We start from the raw sequence: 20,833 nt of genomic DNA, 5'->3' as shown, positions 1-20,833 counted from the left end.
GTTTCAACTAGCCATTAACTCATGTTATATCGCGTGATAATGCACAGTATCGAGATAAAATTGCGTCAATGTCAAATTCTCAAATTTTTCAGGCACTAACTGAGTACAAAATAATTTAACTCGAGCGTTAATTAATAAGTGACGCATTTAATTAATTAATAAATTAATAAGCAGTCGATGATGTATCGAAACACTATTTTGATCGAAATCATTCGCGTGAGTCGACAAAGTGATGATAGTTTCTTATATATTGCATTCTCCGAATATCTATTCTTCATTTTAACTTATATAAATCTACTAATATATCACTTGTAGTATAATGAAAGATAAAATTGTTGTAAAATAAATGCGTTGGCAACACAGCATTGTGTGATCTCGGCCACATGATTTTCCAATGCCAAGCGAATCACAGCTTCGTATAACTGTTGTAATTTTCATGTGTTGACGTCGCAATATAAAATAAAGTGCGCGTCATGTTCGATTAATACATCGAGAGTGCTACGTAAAGTATTGGACGATCATCGCATTCTAAACATTAGTGCGCGTACGATTATAAATTGACAGTATTTTTGCGAGTGAATATTATGAATAAGTGAGTGCTATAAAGAGACAGAAAAGAACAAATACAAGAGAGAAGAAGGCCCAAGAAGGCATCAGGCGACGACGAAGCAACTATGGAGTAATAAATAATTTTATTATTTATAAAATTAATTGCTCGCTTATTTTTGTGGTAGTAACTTGCTTTACATCATTGTTGTAATATGAGAAGCATATATAAAATATTCTATATCTTATTTCGAATTGTATATTTGAAATAGTTAATAAAAAATAATTACAATTGATAATTTTATATATACATATAAATATATCTAAAATATATATTTTAATACATTGCTTAAGATTCATAATACTCTATGTTATACTTATATAAGAATTCAATTTCTATTTATATATATTATATCTTATGTAAGTTTATATCTGAAATAAATGTTTTTGAGAATCCTGTTTTAATTTCGTTTGTTAGATATTCATTTAAACAAATGAAAATTTGCTTGTGCGCAGTAATTATTTTCTCAAATATTAATTACTTTGGACATTGCTTTATATAACTAATTTGGATATATTTATATTTCATAAATCAACGTTGTGTGTGTTTTATAATATTTACCGTGATACATCATACCAATTAAATTTTTATATCTTAATCTCGAGATAATCTCGAGATTTACGAATATTATATCACACATATCAGTATATAAAGATTTGAATTTGCAATAATGCAAATTCAAGTTAAATGCAAATAAAGTTCTGCATATTTAATTTTATAAATTGTTTAAGAGATATAGGATATAGATAGGGTAAATTGGAAATAAATTAATGCACAATTACACGCTATAAATATGCCAATTTGATTTCTCGGTGATAGGGATGCCAGATTGACGGTGGTATTCGATCGAGCTTTCGCGATTGGACGATATAAAGTAACAGGTTACTATTGCGCTTCGTTATCAATAGCGTTATCACATGCGGCGCATCACCCATTCTCCTATCCCTGAAAGTACATACGTACATGGCACCGACGTCGCTGATCTACCATTAGGCCGCCAGATTACCGAAATCTGTTCGTGAATTATCGCGTCCACGAATCAACTCAATTCTTTCATTAACCCCGATTCGCTCCGAGGCAATCTATACCATTTTCAATTTAAAATAAAGAAATCAAATTTAATTACATATAAATTACTTTTAGAAAAATTTAAATTAGTAATAGCGCGCGATATATATATATATATAAGTCCAATTAACTTCCTAGAAAGAAAATTAAATTGTTTGATTCGAAAAAATTATTATTCTTTTTTTCTTTTAATTGAAACTCTTGCAGTGGAGCGTCGAATCGTCGCGAGAGCGCACATTTTTGAAAATTTAATATAGTGGTCAATGTTGATCGACTAAATACAATACGGAATATTGATATTGTTCTGCCTCGTGTGTCATTTTTTTCCGTGTCATTTTTTTTCTCATAATTTATTTTTTGCACTCAATCTCGCGATTACGCTTACGCATTTTCACGTCAATTATATTTATACTTTGTATCACAATTTTTTCGATAAATAATACATACATATAAATAACACATATTTTATTGAGCTGTTTTCACTCAATTATTTGGACAATCGACATTTCTGAAAGAGATTCTTTCGTCTCGTGAAAACTTTGCCGTAGTCTTATTGTTAAACTTCTTATCAACTAAATGTTATATGGTGCTTAATTTAATTTAAATTAATGTAATGTAATTAATATTCATAAGTTAATGACATAATAAAAATAGAGAGATACAGTAATATAATTACTATCTGTATTACAATCTTTTTAAATTATGAATAATCTTTATTGATTGCTAACTAAAACCGCAAAGGATTAATATCCGTGTGCGTAACATTGCGCAGATCAATGTATATGTGTCAATGTGTACTAATTACTCACGCGCGACAAGAACGAAGGGATGGGTGAAAGCTCGTTTTAGCGTAGACACGACTCTGTCACGTATTCAATTCGGTGTGTTCCAATCCCGACTTAGTGAACAAGATCTCCCCTCCCTTTGAATTATATGTATGTATATATGTAGAATGTCTCGTACGTTTCTCGAGCGCGAATATTATAGACGAAATTGAGGAAATAGGTCATTGTCTCGAAGATATATCGTTGATGAAATTCATCGAACTTGAAAAGTTCGTGATTTTTGGAAGGCGCGGTGTAAGCGTGATTGAAGGTCGAAGTAATTTAAAGTGTGTTTAAACATGCCGAGGCACTGATTGATCGTTTCGTGGCGAACTCCCGGAACATTTATGGCCTTTCTTCGCCGCTTTCACCATCTTTTCGCGTGTTTTCCCCGAAAATTAGAGCTTACGTGACTGCAAAGTCAATTATTTGCCGCGTTATTCTCGGTATACACTAGTGCCCTTTGTCGAGAATCACTTCCAATGATTACCATTCGTAATATAGCAATGCGCTTTTTTACTTCTTTAATTTTAAATTTCTTTGATTAAAAAAAAAAAAACCTGACGAATTTAATTTCGCGATTGCATAAATTCGCTTTTCGAGATTTTAAATTTTAATTAAAAAAGTAATATTTTTGTGCAAAATAATATTTGAATATCGCGATATATAATATTACGGGGGAGTTATTTTTGTTCTATATAAGCATCGGAATATTGCCGAGGAACGTGGCTTTACATCCGTGGGCGTTGAAGGTAAAAATCGATCGTATTTTACACTTATGTCAATTTGCCTTCGTGCTTGTCATCGGTGTTATTTCACAACAAAGGACGCGTCACACGAGATATACTACCACTATATATCGATCGTTCGTTGTTCTCACGCGCTACCTTCGTTATTCTCCTTTCTTTCTTTTCGCCATGTGTATGTAAGTCTGCTGTGTGATGTTTGTATGTGCAATGTGTGTGTAGGTGTGGATGTGACAGTTATGCTCGTGTCAGATCGCAATTGCCACCCGGGAGGAAGAGAAGATGGGGGTCTTATTACAATCTATAATCATTAATTCAATTTAAAATAGCGGCAACTTTCGAGCATCCATATAATGCAGAAGAAACGGTGTAATCGAGAGTGCCTTTGACTTTCCGACGATCTTGCGTTCAAGCACCGTATAAAATTTTATTTCAAAGGGATTACAAACGGAAGATTGAGCTTTGAATAGTTCTTCATGCTTTTGATCGCTCTATTCGGCCGAATTATTCCATTAAATTACCAACACTCGCTATTTTAGATCGCATGTTGTGATCCCTCCTTATAAATTCATGTATAAAGTCATTATAATATATTTATACGATATGTCCGAAATATACACACTCATTATAGATAGCAGCTAAAAATACTAAAATAGATCTCTTTATCTCTCTCTTCCTCTCTCTGTGCGGTTGAAATTATTATTGGAGATACAAATATACTACCGCTCGTCATCAGCAGCGCTATGCGGTTATAATCGATATCTATCGATATCCATCAATTGTCCCATTATCTAGTCCAGTTTCCCACGGTGTGATATTCATGCATGGGTGGATTATGCGCCTGCCGATATTATATTCGAGTATCGCTCGATTTATGAATTTATGCGGCATCATCGTCGCATTTAGGTTAAACAGGCTACAACAAGCGAGGGAAAGGGAAAGGGGCGGAGAAGAAGCTTATAACGGTGCAGCTTTTCAATGATTTTTGCACGAGATTATACCATCGTGCGCGCGCGCGCGAACCAAATCGCTTTTGGTTGGAAAGTTAGTCAGCTGTGTCGCGTTTTAATGCATTGTTTGTTGGCTATCTGATAAACAATGCGCGCGGAATCGCGCGGGATATCCGACGCGGGACCGATGATCTTCTTTTTGTAGTCGTCGCGCATCCGGATCGCATCATACGCGCACGGTGACCGCATTCGTTTAAATGCGCGATACGCGGTATCGCGAAGCAAAACCGGGCGCAATTAGTACTTACGCTTTCTCTCTCTCTCTCTCTCTCTCTCTTTTTCTTTCTACTTCTCTCTTGTTCCCACGTCCACGTGTGGTGGCATTTGGTAGTATTTACCGAGTGCCAAATACTGTCCGAAGATGTATAATTCAGAACTGTACCTATATACGGAACAACACAACGGTGTAAGCTTCTTTAGCGGGAACTATGAGAATGGAATGAAACGCGAATGAATTCTGGAGCATTTCTGGGATACGAAAAATTTTCACAGAGCGCGATAGATACTGCTCTGAAAAATATACAGAAATTTTTATTAAGGATATAAAATTTTGCAATAAATTTACACAAACAAGAGAAAGAGAGAGAGGGATGATACAAATATATTGCAGATTTGAAAGTGCTGCGCGAGAGAGAGAGGTCATTAAAAAATTACATCTTCTCGCGATGTTTTAACGATGAGGAGACAGATGTTTTTAATTTCTCGGTACTACACGCAACGGTAACTACCATTTAAGTGGATTTGCTCGCATAATGAGATATTTTTCATCGCGGGGGGGGAGACGTTTTCTCGAAGTTTGAAAACACGGCGTCGTAGTACACAAGCGGATTTCATCCGTCTTATTTAACTGATGACGAACTGGTGCTTTGTTTCCTTTTAGTAATGAGACTTTAAAGAAATGCATTTTAAAACAGTTTACGCGAACAAACATCGGTAAGCGATTTATTATAAAACTTTTCCAACTATTATAATAATCGCGGTATTTGCGACATACTAAAAATTACGAAAGATAAGTCAATTCGAGAGATAGTTTGATTTTAAAATGAAAGTTATGAGATGACAATTTTTTTAAAAATTTTATATCGTATTATTTATTACACGTATATATTTGTGCGTATATGCGTTATCTCTTATTATTCTATTGCATATTTATCTCTGATTATAAGCATTACATATATGTTTCTCTTGAATCCAATTAAATTCCATACTGAATATATCTCTGTAATTACGCTGCGTCCTTCGGATTTTGGCAAAACATAATCTTCTTGAAATTTCATAGAGAATACTGTCTTATGCTATGGCAACATAATAAGTTTCCGGCGTATATTACACATATGCACGTATATCAGATACGTGATACAATTCTGATGTTCGCTACTCTGCTGATATGCCTGCTATTAATATTGAAAATTGCTTACACGCTCGCACACGCATTTGCCTTCAGAGCGACGCAAATGTTAATGGCTTTTGGGACACCGTATCGTCGTTGCGCTATGTTATTCCCGATCGGATGCAAATCGTACCCGAGATTCGCTCCCGCGAGTGCTGTTGAAGATACATTTTAAAGTGTCCATACACAGTGGATGCAGTAATGAAGCATTTGGATGCAGATAATGATACTCGTGGCACGTTCCGTATAAACCTCAGTAATAAACGTAACTTGCGCAGAGATAAATTCGTATTTGGTAAATAAATTCATTTGGATTATCTTTTGAAAATATTATATATAGAAATGTGACTTCACATTTATCACTTCTCTTATATTGCCATTTTACATTCAGAAGATTTTTTTTCGCATTTTCGATATGTAATATTTGAATAATATATTTTTATTTAAGAAGTATCTCATTATGTAGAAAAATTCTTTTATTTTATTTTCGCAATTACTTGTAGGATAATTAAATTTTGAAGCTGCATTATAATATACTTTAAAAGAATTTTCCAAGTAAATGTTGCTTATAAAGTTCTCTCTCTTTCTCTCTTCTATGGCTTTTAGTTATATACAGTATTCTCGGTACTTAACAGTATCGGTCCTAAGGTCACTATCGTGTCGCCCTTTTCCAACTATCCACCGCTCAGCGATGCAGCTGATAAATCGCGGGATAAATCGAAGTAGAAGCCGATACTAACGACCATCGTCCGTCAGACTTTCCTCTCATTATCTCGCCCATCGATTATCAAGCTTCGAAACAGATATATAAATGCCATCTTGTATCTCTCTCTCTCCCTCTCTCTTTCTCTTTGTCGCTCCGCCGAGTACGAGCTATAATATTGACTTTACGGTTTAATCTGATTTCGGATAAGCTGCGGACCCGCGATTACTAACCTCGGTAGCCCAACGGCCAATTTATACGGCGGTTCTTGTTAGGCGCGTATGGCGCGCGTGAGAAATTAATTCAACGGACGACGGTTAATATTATGGCAGCTACGCGATAAATTTCAGGGGGTGCCCCCGTCATTGCAACACGCGTGCCATTGAACACACAAACGTATTACAATGTTACACACTTGTGCCGCCGAGACTGGAGTGTGTTTTCACTCCGCCTTTAGTCGCGCAATTAGTGTCGCGTTTCGCAAAAATTTTCGTGCATTTCACGCGAGCATGAAGAATGAATGGCATGGTTTGCACCGCTTGGAATATCGCGTTCGCCCACGGCGAGTTTATATTATCGTTTCAGCTATTATGAAAATACATTTCCACAGGCGGCGAAATTCGTTCTTAAGCGAAATGGTGTTATGTTTTTAAAAAAGCAGAAGTTTCCGTATAGTTAATTTTTTTTCGTCGGTCGCAGCAAAGCTGTTTTATTCGCACCTCAAGCAAGAAAGATTGAATAAACGTTTAATAAAGCAGCTGTGAAAATCGTGTCGTAACTGATCGACCGTATCTCGATACAACGATATACTTTTATAATGATGAATTATTACGAGCAATAATAATCAGCAACGCTCATCTTATCTCATTTTATTTATTTTTTCTTTTTTTGCGTTGTATAATACAATTATGACGGTGTAATACCGATCGTTACAGTATAATGACCATGTGTATATTTTCAATAGCGAACTGTATGTTTCTTTGACAAGCGAAATATGAAAGTCGATATGTAACGTATTATAGAGAAAAATCCTGCTTCTCTCCATTCTCTTTTTCTCTCTCTCGCATACGCGCGCGCAGCTTGTCATTATAGAATGAATTCTTTTCATATTACGCCGCACGATAAAGTCTCATATTTCATGCACGAGAAAGACTATGCGCGTCGCGCTTCAATTTGTTTTCCTCCATGTATGCTGGCTATCGTCATTTCACGTTGCTAATATACTCGTTACCCGAAACAAGATCAATTTTTAATTCACGTTCTCTCGTCGCGTATCTGTAATAATATTATGCTAAAGTCTATCAACTGTACTGTGGTTTACCGTTAACTACCGTAAAACCGGAGTATAATTTAATTACCGGCATAATTTAAATAAAACATCACATTGTGTGTTTTGGGGAAGAGTACAGGTCGGATTTAAAATTTTAATACATTTCAAAATGCAACATAATTTTTAAAATTATGAAAAATATACAGCACGCGAAAGACAGAGATAAAAAAATAAGTTAAATTTACATAAACGCATAATTGTAAAAATGAGACGCCTTTATTTTACAGTAAACGATTAAAATAAAGCTGATTAAAAGAAGATTATGTTATTTCATAAATAACATCTAACTTATAACATCTAACAATATATTAAAATAATCGTGTCTCAAGCACACACGAGATAGAATTTAATGTAATTTCAAGAATTAATATAAAGACAAATAAAATTAAAAATTTGGAGCTCGTGAACTCTAATCGTTTCGTGATACGGATCACGTTCCGTCGCAATTTCAAGTTCACGTTGTGATCTGTGTGCGCGATAGCCCATGATTCGAAATGAAATTATAGTTTCCAAACTCGTTTGTCATCCAATTAATTTCTTTGGCGACGTCTTTCACTCTTCCATCTAACTTTTGCTGTGTCGTTGTTCGTATCTCGCACGACACTTTTGTCGATAGAGCTGTCTTCGCGAAGAGATGAAAGATATTGGCGTTGATTTTTACACGACGACGGGAGAGAGAAGGCGCGCGAGATTAATGCGTCGAATCTTCTCTAAGAAAATTTTATCTGCGATGCAAAGATTTGTAAGTCTTTTCTTCAAAGCGGTAAATTTTGTGACGATAAATTTTGTGACGAGAAATTATTGTTACTAATACAAACAACTACAAACGAAGTGCTATCATTTTCCGTTTTAAAAAATTAATCTTTAAAAAGTCGGGTGCTAGGTTCACATAGCTATCATTTTATATATTTTGTTTTTTTAAATAATATTTTTAGGCGCGTCTCCACCTCGCTTTCAATGTATTCGCAACTTTCGATCACGTAGGTGCAATTAAACTGACCAGTCTCTGGGCTTACTACTTAGGCTCGCGATGCAGGGCTGTCAAGATTAATAAAGAATCATTTTATATATTTTGTTTTTTTAAATAATATTTTTAGGCGCGTCTCCACCTCACTTTCAATGTATTCGCGACTTTCGACCACGTAGATGCGATTAGGCTGACCAGTCTCTGGGCTTACTACTTAGGCTCGCGATGCAGAGCTGTAAAGATTAATAAAGAATTATTTTATATATTTCGCTTTTTTAAATAATATTTTCTCACGCGTTTTCACCTCGCTTTCAATGTATTCGCGACTTTCGACCACGTAGATGCGATTAGGCTGACCAGTCTCTGGTCTTACTACTTAGGCTCGCGATGCAGAGCTGTCAAGATTAATAAAGAAGCATTTTATATATTTCGCTTTTTTAAATAATATTTTCACACGCGTTTCCACCTCGCTTTCAATGTATTCGCGACTTTCGATCACGTAGATGTGATTAGGCTGACAAATCTCTAGGCTTACTACTTAGGCTCGCGATGCAGAGCTGTCAAGATTAATAAAAAATCACTTTATATGTTTCGTTTTTTTAAATAATATTTTTAGGCGCGTCTCCGCCTCGCTTCCAATGTATTCGCGACTTTTGACCACGTAGGTACGATTAGACTGACCAGTCTCTAGGTTTACTACTTAGGCTCGCGATGCAGAGCTGTAAAGATTAATAAAGAATCATTTTATATATTTCGCTTTTTTAAATAATATTTTCACACGCGTCTCCATCTCGCTTTCAACGTATTCGCGACTTTCGACCACGTAGATGCGATTAGGCTGACCAGTCTCTGGACTTACTACTTAGGCTCGCGATACAGGACCGTAAATATTAATAAACAATCATTTTATATATTTCGCTGTTTTAAGTAATATTTTCACACGCGTTTCCATCTCGCTTTCAATGTATTCGCGACTTTTGACCACGTAGATGCGATTAGGCTGACCAGTCTCTGGTCTTACTACTTAGGCTCGCGATGCAGGGCTGTAAAGATTAATAAGGAATCATTTGATATATTTCGCTTTTTTAAATAATATTTTCACACGCGTCTCCATCTCGCTTTCAACGTATTTGCGACTTTCGACCACGTACATGCGATTAGGCTGACCAGTCTCTGGACTTACTACTTAGGCTCGCGATACAGGACCGTAAAGATTAATAAACAATCATTTTATATATTTCACTGTTTTAAATAATATTTTCACACGCGTTTCCACCTCGCTTTCAATGTATTCGCGACTTTTGACCACGTAGATGCGATTAGGCTGACCAATCTCTGAGCTTACTACTTAGACTCGCGATACAAGGACCGTAAAGATCAATAAAGATCATTTTATATAAATTTCGTTTATTTTAAATATTTTTACACGCGTCTCTGCCTTGCGGCCGCTCTCAACGTATTCGTATACTTCCGACTACGTAGGTGCGATTAGGCTGACCAATTTCTGGGCTTACTACTTAGGTTTGCGATACCAGGACCGTAAAGATTAATAAAAATCATTTAGCTATGTGACCCTAGCACCCGACTTTTTAAAAATTAATTTTTTAAAACGGAAAATGATAGCATTTCGTTTGTAGTTGTTTGTAGTAACAATAATTTCGTTTGTAGTTTTCTCAATTAATAAATAAAAAAAATTTTTTAAATGACTCGCACCCGACATTGAGATATCGCAAATCCGCTTGCGCAGTGTTTTTTAGAATCGTTTGTAGTTGTTTGTAGTGATTTTCTTTTTGTTTGTAGTTGAGCGGTTCAAAAGTTATAAACAATTGTTTATTCGTCCAGGAGGTAAATTTGTTAATTTTAAAGATATCGCAAATCCGCTTGCGCAGTCTTCTTTAGAATCGTTTGTAGTTGTTTGTAGTGATTTTCCTTTCGTTTGTAGTTGATCGGTTCAAAAGTTATAAACAATTGTTTATTCGTTCAAGAGCTAACTTTGCCAATTTTAAAGATTTTTCAAATCCGCTTGCGCAGTCTTCTTTAGAATCGTTTGTAGTTGTTTGTAGTGATTTTCCTTTCGATTGTAGTTGAGCGATTCAAAAGTTATAAACAATTGTTTATTCGTCCAAGAGCTAACTTTGCCAATTTTTAAGATTTTTCAAATCCGCTTGCGCAGTCTTCTTTAGAATCGTTTGTAGTTGTTTGTAGTGATTTTCCTTTCGATTGTAGTTGAGCGGTTCAAAAGTTATAAACAATTGTTTATTCGTCCAAGAGCTAACTTTGCCAATTTTTAAGATTTTTCAAATCCGCTTGCGCAGTCTTCTTTAGAATCGTTTGTAGTTGTTTGTAGTGATTTTTCTTTTGTTTGTAGTTGAGCGGTTCAAAAGTTATAAACAATTGTTATAACTTTTGAACTGCTCAACTACAAACGAAAACAAAATCACTACAAACAACTACAAACGATTCTAAAGAAGATTGCGCAAGCGGATTTGCGATATCTCAATGTCGGGTGCGAGTCATTTAAAAACATTTTTTTATTTATTAATTGATAAAACTACAAACAAAATTATTGTTACTACAAACAACTACAAACGAAATGCTATCATTTTCCGTTTTAAAAAATTAATTTTTAAAAAGTCGGGTGCTAGGTTTACATAGCTAAATTTTGATACGAGATATTGTGTCGAAGAGACTGAAGAATCGGAAATTTATTTATTATTGGGAGGGGAAAAAATGTAATGCTCGAGTATTCGAGTTGAGTATCGAATGAATAGTAACTTTGAGACTCGCGATCCAGAACTGGATCTCATGCATTTTCCCCGTATTGTAAGTTATGTGCTATTCTTCTCTGTGCATTTGTAAATGTATTATTATAATGTATCACCGGAGCAGCGTCGAGACATTCTCGTATCTTCTACTACTTTGCGATATGAAGAGTCTCCATTTTTCTTCATGAATGTAGAGTGTTTCACAACTGTCACCACTACTCTTTTCATCCTTTCGGGCTTCTCGATCGATGTAGAATCTCGCGATTTTTCTTCAACTAAGATACGCTTTGGGCTTTTGCATAAGTTTTCATCTTCAACGTTAAAGAGTATCTAGAAATGTCAAGTTAAAATCTACATAGTATTGCTCACTTTTTATTATAATTTGTAAAGTTGTTATTCTGAAATATTTTTTAACATTTTATTTGCGTCTTTTTTTGCTGATGATTAAAAATTTGTAATCAAATATTGTTGTATTAAAGGGATCTCTTTTTTCTACTTATATAAATAAATAAATAAATAAATAAATAATAAATTAATTTACGTATTAGTATTATTTACAAATTTAAGACTTATTTGTCAAAATCAATAAGAAAGAGAAAAGCTAACAATTAAGTAAGTCGTTTTTATAATTTACATAATTTTGTAGCGACATAAGTATCATGTATATAACATTTTAAATTATTTTTTTATTATTATTTTAATATTTATTTTTGTATTATTTATATCAAAATAATACAAATTTGTTTGGATATCTTATATATGCACAGTTTTGTATTTAATCAATTATAATTTAGATTAGATTGATTGCATGTTTCTATATGTATATTTTCTATTACATTGAGACTAACAAAGCAATACAAAATCAAACTTTGGCAATTTTTTTTGCGCGACACATGTTTTTGCAAAAATTGGTGATATCAGAGTCATGTATACATATACTTCATACTTTACGGGAAAGCGAACGGAGAAAATATCTTTGACAGGCCCACGTATCGCGTTCGACTGCCAGGTTCGATTGTAAAATGTGGCGTCGCAGTCTGTCGGACGTTATTTCGAAATCTATTCTACGTTCGTGCATTCAGTTTGCTCGGTTGAACTTGCTCGAAGTTACGATGCGCCCTCGTTGCGACACCGTTCCTAATAAAGTCCGAACAAAAGCTCCGCGAAAGCTTTTGGAAAAGTTAAACTATCGAATTTAACGTCGCGATATTTTTTTAAATGTCTCGTAAACGGTAATACACAGGGCTTGGAAACTCGTGAAATTTCGTCGCAATTTCTGGCTGTATTGTGTTTTTACTCGGCAAGATTTATCCCTTTTCTCGGCTGCGAAAAAGATACTCTTAATTAGCGAGACAATTTCACGAAACGCGACTTACCTTTCATTACGATCTCGTGTAATTCGATTATTTCTGTAAGTAGCGCTGATCTCTTGGATACGGATTTTATTGCGCTTCGGATTTAAAAGGAAATCTTTGCTTCGCCAATTTAGATACGTGAGCTTTCGCGGCAATTAAATGCTGTTAAAGAGAAAAAGAGAAAGAGAGATAGGGAGGAGGGGGATGAAAAAGAGAACTAAAATAGTGTAAAATATAGGGATTCGATTGCAGAAAAAAGTGGTCGTTGATCATGTAGGAACATCAGCTCACAACTAACTGGCTGGCTGTTTCGAATAACAGTTTCACGCGATCCGAATTGACATCACGCGTGCAAAATGTTGGTCGGTAGTTGTGTTGGGTAAACATTGATCGTTGTGATATGTAGATATCATCGTCCTCGGGTATAATGTGTTATATTTCGTGGAAACATGTGGTTGTGGTTCTTTCTCTTGAAATATATATTATATTTTATTAAACTTAAACACTTTATTATTTAGTCTAGAGAGAGAAAGAGAGAACTTTCTATTTCAATATATTTTAGCGAGAGAATATGTATTCTTTTCTCTTATTTTATGGATAAATCAAAGATCGGGAGATACGAAATTGCATTGTATTTAAGAAGAACGCTCGCAAGAATGCCCAATTCACAAATGCAGCGGATAAAAGTTATATAATGCATTAAAAAAATTCTAATAAATTATAATAATAATATACTAATTGTAAAAAAAGATAATTATATAATATAATAAATTATAATATAAAAATAATAAAGAGAAAATCAGAAATTGAAAATTATGAAACTTTAATTATTGGAAATTTTCGTTTTATTGTAGAATAGGTATTAATCAATTACAACAATATATATTTAAGCGGTAGTATCACGTTAATATTATTGCGAATATCGCGATAATCCGATATGATGGAGGGGAATTGATTTCGCTTTCGCAGATCAGCTGATGCGCGTTCCGATCCCATCAATGAGCCGTATCGGGTGCGCTCGAGTGCTTCTTAACGATGAGGAGGATCGTGCACCGGCATGCAGAAATATCGGGACACACGATCGCGGCGCAGGATCGCGCTCTCGTTTGGGAAAGATGATTGGCGGTGGCGGCAACATAAATTGGTCCTTTCACGCCCTTTCACAGACGAGGCGCTTTCCTCCAAACTAACGTGAAAGTGCATTAAGCGACGAGCATTAAGCGTATTAATAATTTCGGGATTCGGAAACTCTCCCGGGAAAAGCCGTCCAAGTGCCGTCGATGCATCTACGCGACGTTATCAAGCGTTAAAGCGAGGAGATCCGTGTCATTACACGTGTGTGTACACGGGATATCCCAGGGGCATATATGTATGACGCACTTTCCTAGAGAGGTGTTACTAGATCGATGTAAGAAGAATTGAAATGCGTTCCAATATTGTAATTTTAATACTATGCAAACGGATAGCCAAACTCGCTGTTTCAATCAATTTTGAACGCAGATTTTTTTTTAACAAACTAAATAAAATTAATATTACCGAGGATATTTATTGCAACGATTTTTGACAATTTTTTAAATATTTGCGATGAAAAAATGTTACATATAAAACTACAATATACATCTGTTTCGAACATTCATGTCAGTAAATACTATAATAAAAAAATTAACTAGTAAAAAATATCGAAAATTCTTTTTTTTTTTCAATAAAAGATCAGTCATTTCAAGTTTTTTAAATAAAATAATTCTTTGCATAGATCTATTTTAATCATTCTGCGTACAAAAGTGTTAAAGTATAATCATTAAAAAATTAATAATTTGCGAGATAGTCTGTTTAATTTATTTTGACATATTTTATGATATAAAATATGAAATATTTTATAAAATGGTACTCACTCTTCGACATTTTTCTGTTGCAGTTACTCATTCGAAACAGATACAATTTTAAATATATATAGGTATATTTTTTTTTAACAAACTAAATAAAATTAATATTACCGAGGATATTTATTGCAACGATTTTTGACAATTTTTTAAATATCAGTTTACCGCAAATACGTAAAATATTGTAAATAGCGTTACGAGAAAAAATATCCTCTGTGTATGTTATAGAATTATTAAATATTCAGGAAAAAACAGAGAACAAAATTGATTGGAGGAGAGGCAATAAAAAATTAAAATATATGTAGTTGCTCTTTAACAAAATTAAGTTTCCAAGTAAACCCAATTTTTTTCTTCCTCGAAGTAAAATATCAATCTTAATTCTTCCGACGTGGAAGCCAACAGCAGAAATGAATTTATGGCAGGATGGAAAACGCGTGACCGTCTCTCGCGCGACATTCTTTATATCAATTCAAAGGCTTGCTACTTACCGTGGTAGACGCGCTGGAACTTCTGTGTTGCTTCACCGGCGGGCTGCCCTGACTCTGCATGTCGGAAGAATTTAATTGACGGTTCACTGCAGGCGCGACCGGATGCTGCGCGGCCGGCGGCTCCATGCTGAGATGGCAGTGCACCTCCAGGTGAAGCTGCGCCTTTATCTCCTCCAAAACAATCTTTCGCGCGGCGCAGAATATTTTATAGTACACCTGCGACACACAATTAATGATCTTTTAATTCGCGTCACGTATATTCTATATATATTACATCGCCTCGATAAGAAATTATCTCGTAGAGTGGATTGATGGCGGAAAGAAAAAGAGAGAGGAAGGGGGAAAGAGAAGATAGATAGAGAGAGAGAGAGAGAGTTTGATCGTCTCCGGTTGTTAGAGGAGTTGCTGCAGCAAATGCGGCAAGCTCCTTTCAAGAAGGTCGACGAGCTGCGTAACTCGGTGTGGCAATTAACGTCAGTAACAATCTCTCAGGTATCGTTAACGACAAGCCGGTTACGACTCCGGCGCGAGATACAGTCGCGAGACGGGTCCATTTAGTCTTACTTAGTTTGAGTCTTAAATTCAATTAGCCGCCATATCCGAGGGACGGTGTTGCTTAATTTACCGCGCGCGCGATGCCATCGTTAGGGCGGGCTTGTCGCAAGGAATACTACTCGCAACGGTACACACAGTAAACATGACAGATATTATTACGACGCGACGGTATACGAACGAACGTTAACGTGAGTTAACGCATTCCGGTGATGCTGGGGGATTTTCTACGTTAAATTCTGCGGAGAGATCGCGTTACACGAAGATGGCAAGATTGTATTATACACGATTGCGCGCGAACGGTTTATGAATATATATATATATTTTAATTCGCGCGCGAATGTATGTATATTACATACGCAGTTCGGGGTCTGTAATTTACACAAATTCTGCATCGAGTAACGCGCGTGCGACGGAATTTTTCCGCGAACGCTCCGTTATATTTTATGCATGCAACTTTTCCTTCGCGGTGGAATAAAAAGAGGGCCGACGCGCGAGTATAACGAGTAATGCAAATAACGGACAACAACGGAGGACGCGCGCTTCGATAAATTGCCGTAGCCGGGAATTGTCACGAGACACGACGAAACAATTTAACGCCATGACGGCGACGGCGTAATAACGATGCGACGGATATCGCGAGATTTTAAAGTAATTAAATAATAGAGTATACATACACGCGCGCTCCTCTCTCTCTCTCTCTCTCTCTCTCTCTCTCTCTCTCTCTCTTTCTCTCTCTTCTCGTTTATTACGGTAATTTCAAGAAGCGAGTTATTAAGCGACAATATTAATGCTATCGTATCTATATGAGAACGAACAAACGTGGAAACATGTGGCACGCGATGTTATGCTAATCCATCGATCTTATTCGATATGAATTTATTCAAATGCCGGATTGGAGTTCGTCTGCCTGTGTGGATTCTCGTGTATTATGGATGGTAACAAAATTTCTAGCTACCGCGCGTTTCCAGGAAAAGTGTTGAATATTAAACGTCTCCCCGCGATCCATCGCGATAAATATTAAAACGCACAAAATGATGCGCGCATTACGTCAAATATCGCGTCGACAAAATATACGCACTATAATAAATAATACCTTAATAACAAATTATCTCGATCGTGCTAACGTGTTAATGTTGTCCGTCAACGCGAAACAATTTCCTCCCACGAGTGCCATTTACTTTACATTGTGTAATTTCATCTCGACCACCCTTAGGCCTGCAGGGGGGGAGATCGAAAGTGACTCTCTCAGTTCGCTAAAATGTTGCATGAATTTATCTTTCCGGATAATCGCAGAATCAATAACATACAACCACTCGTATACACATACACACACACACACAAAACTCGTGACACGTGCTGTATGTGAGAGAGTTATAAAGTAGGGAGGTTCGTATCGTGCTCGTATGAATTAATGAAAACCCGCACAACAACTGCGCTCGGTCGCTATTGGCTACAAGTTAATCCACGTTGAGGGTTTTTCGTAAGCAAAGTCAATCTCCGCTCGTTTTTGATCGCACTTGCGCTTTCGCGTTCATTAGCTTTTTGTTAAATGAGAGCATGATTTTCCGGACGCTTGAATTCTATCATCTGCTGTCGTATAAGATGTAAAGAATTACATTCTGAGAATAAAATATATATTAATTATCGCAAAAAATTGAAATACACTTTAGATAATTTAGAATATTATAGTAAAAATATATATAAGAAAATATATTTTAGATTATTTGCATAAATTATTTAAATGTATATTAGAATATATTAGAATATATTAGAATATTTATACTTTTTATACTTTTTTTTATACTCTTATAGAAGAGTGTTACGTAGAAAGAATCCCGAGAATTTTTTTTTAGAACGATAATATTGCATCTCTGTCTTTAATGCAATTTTTAGTTTTGCATACTTCATCTCGTTACAATAGATTCGACTGTGAAAATATATCTCGAGAGAATGTTAACTCTTCCCGTATGTAGCTCGCAATGTAAAGTTTGGGGTACGATGATTAATCGTATTCTCTCTCTTTAACTCCGCCTTAACTCGGGGAGATGATAGTGGCGCTGCAACGCTATGCATACTAGATATACATCTCTCGTGGGAGAACCAGAAAACAGATTTTAAACATTTACAGAGAGAAAGATATATATATATATATATATAAATATATATATGCATTGTATTTCAATCCCATTCCACGGAGTAGAAAGCTCGTTTAACATTGTTTTAATTTGTTATTGCCCCAAATATTTAATAACATAAAATGTTACAATTACAAGTGTGTATTTTACTATTCCGACGGTAATGAAACAAATATTACAGACTGATATAAGTTGTGATCATAACTCATACTTTTAATAGAAATATATATGAATATTATATGTTCAACAATAATTTTATAACACAATTCATTAATTTTTATTTATTTAATTATTTATATTTAGATATATGTATAAGAAGAAATTAAATAAAGTCATGATTATTTCAAGATTATTAACAATAATAAATATTTAATTAATTTTTCAAAGTTAAACTATCTAAGCTTTTATAATAAAAATAATATAAAATAATAAATAATCTCTTATAAAATATTTCTAATAAAAATGGAATATATAAGCTAAGTAAGCATATACTGACCTCAATCATGACGAGCAGCGGTATGTAGAAGCTGCCGAGGGTCGCGTAGATTTGATAGAAAAAATTCTGGCAGACTGAACAGTGCGAGGGCCCAGTCTCCGAATATGTGTGCTCGTTTCCCATTATCAGCAGGGGCGGCAGACTGATACAAGCCGCTCCTAACCAAACAAGGCTGACGTAGATGATCATTCGTCGCGGCGTCCTCTTAACTCCGTATTTCAACGGTTTCGTGATGGCCCAGAATCTTCAACATACATAGGAAAAGCGAGAGTGTCGAGATAGACGGATATATAGGGAAGGAGACGGTCAGAAGTACTCGTTTATATATACTAGCTAACTAAATAGGGAAATAAATTCGCCAAGATCCGTTGTTGTAGGATGCTCAATGGGCGAAATAAAGAGATCGTCGACGACGAAACCCAATTGTTCTCTCGCTCCCTTCTCGTTTCGCCTTCGTGTATTTCTCGGCAACGTGTACAAACAACACAATTCTCGACGGTGGCGTGTAAGCCTCGTAAAAGGATCGGGAAAGGTTCCGCTTGCTTCGCACAGCAATTAACCAAACTAGCGAGTTCAAACGGCGGAAACGAGATTTGGAAACATCTCGCGATAGTATTCGCGGAAAACAATGGCGCAGTATCTGAATCCGGTAAAACGGGAAAATGGTTATCGTTTCGCTCTCTGTTGTTCTGCAACTATTTCAGTCACGTCGGGGATAAAACGAGTCTGCAATAAAATATGACGACAAAGAATGCAGAGAGAGCGAGAGACTGTCAGTTGCATATTTGTGTAAGTAGGGTAATGTACAATGGGCCCGGCTCAAACCCGCATATTCCGCGCGATGACGTTTCCGTTGCAAGAGCAAGTAGGACACAGAACGAAATAGGCATGAAATCGGGCAAAGAGCCGAATGGATTTACTTGATTGGCCTCTCTGATCAATCATCGCGGACTGCTAATGTGCAAAGATTTCATTATTTAATCTTCCCTTTTTTTCTAAAGCTCAAATAACAATTTCAATAAATTCAAATTGTATATAGTTTGAATAAAAAATATAGATTTCTCTTAAGATTTCTCTATAAAAATTTTCAGGGAAAAAAGAAGACATTTTTTTATGATCGAAAATATTAGGAATGTAAAAAAAAACCACGTTTATTTTTATTACACGTTAATTTTGCAGAAATGAGCTTCTATAAAATGGGAAACGAACGATCTCTCACGCGATGGTCACGCGTTAAAATTTGTAATAATGCGCGACGAACACGCGCGGGACAGTTCGCTGCGTCAACGTCGCTCGGAGTTGATCGCGTTTAACCGCTTTGTCTTGTACCATCAATATTACCAACAATATACCAACGCGAGCGATGGTTAATCACGGTTAATTAACCGGAGCTGTCGACGGCAACTAACCCTCACCGCGACGAACGAGCTGCACGTCGATTTGCTCGCCCGTGATCGTGCGTGTTGTATTACATTATCTTACATTCCGCCGCTATGTCGGCGGGTGTATCCGGCTGGGAAACGTTAATCAACGAGGCGATTTGGATTTTCGCGAGAACCCGAGACTCGGGGCCATGACTCGATCCGAATAGCCGGCGGATATCGGGAAGGGACGATGGAAGATTAACTTGCTACTCACCGGTCCACGGATATCATGCAGAGATTGAGGATGCTGGCGGTGCAGCTGAGCACGTCGAAGCTGACCCAGAGATCGCACATGAGCTTGCCGAAGGACCAGTTGCCCGATATCTGGTATAGCAATGCCATCGGCATCACCAGAAGCGCCACGCAGAGATCGCTCACCGCCAAACTGACCAGCAGATAGTTGCACGGCTTCCGTAGCTTCCTAACGAGGAACACCGCCAAGCACACGAGAATATTGCCTATCACCGTCCCGATGATGATGCTGCCGAGTACCAGAGCGAGGGCGATTGCCTTAACACAACAAACGCATTTCTACAGAATCTCGCGGCATGTCGTATATACATATACATATAAGGCTAGGCAAAACCGCACGGGATGACGCAAACACGCGAGGATCCTCTTAGTTATGTTGTTGATGAGATGTTGATTTCACGTCTCTCTGGAGCTTCGGTTCGTTATAAATAAAATGGATCGCATATCTTTTACGATATAAAATTTCTAATTACACCGCAAAATCTAAAATATTTTCAAATAAATATAATAATTGTAATAAATTTCAAAATATTTTTTAATAAATAAATAATATTTATAAATATAATAATTTTCATAAATTTAAATAATATTTTATATAAATTTTATATAAATACGTAACTTTTTATCACATCACGAAATAAAATAAGAACATTTTATTTTTTCTAAAAATACATATCGATGATCAAATTTATTTCTCTCGATCGTGGACAAAGCTAAAAAATTATAGCCATAAATTATTAATAATTGAACATGTTAATACTATTAATACTAAAATTCTGTCCTGCGTTCGCGATTTAATTAACGCTAATCGTATTCTCATTTTGCTTTTTCTATTTTA

At 35.9% G+C, this 20,833-nt stretch overlaps 2 protein-coding genes across 5 annotated transcripts in view; one reads left to right on the top strand and one right to left on the bottom strand.

Moving 5' to 3' along the window:
* The window catches only part of 5-ht7 (5-hydroxytryptamine receptor 7), a 114,392-nt gene that overhangs the window by 44,149 nt on the left and 49,410 nt on the right, over window positions 1–20,833 (bottom strand). For all 4 annotated transcript variants that reach the window (XM_083037074.1, XM_083037081.1, XM_083037077.1 and 1 more), the window contains exons 3-5: window positions 19,958–20,253; window positions 18,320–18,563; window positions 15,134–15,349 (exon numbers count right to left, since the gene is read on the bottom strand). In XM_083037074.1, the coding sequence (XP_082893200.1) occupies window positions 15,134–15,349; window positions 18,320–18,563; window positions 19,958–20,253 (756 nt within the window). The remainder of the gene's footprint in view (window positions 1–15,133; window positions 15,350–18,319; window positions 18,564–19,957; window positions 20,254–20,833) is intronic.
* The window catches only part of LOC145935602 (uncharacterized), a 177,090-nt gene continuing 156,919 nt past the window's right edge, over window positions 663–20,833 (top strand). The window contains exon 1 of the mRNA XM_083037094.1: window positions 663–679. The gene's annotated coding sequence lies outside the window, so the exon portion shown is untranslated. The remainder of the gene's footprint in view (window positions 680–20,833) is intronic.

Source organism: Prenolepis imparis, unplaced genomic scaffold (genome assembly GCF_030444845.1).
Source record: "Prenolepis imparis isolate NDT839.2.m4 unplaced genomic scaffold, iyPreImpa1.0 SCAF_1, whole genome shotgun sequence".
NCBI classification, from domain to species: domain Eukaryota; kingdom Metazoa; phylum Arthropoda; class Insecta; order Hymenoptera; family Formicidae; genus Prenolepis; species Prenolepis imparis.
Note: the sequence above shows the minus strand (reverse complement) of the source record. Positions and strands in the feature narration are given on the sequence as shown.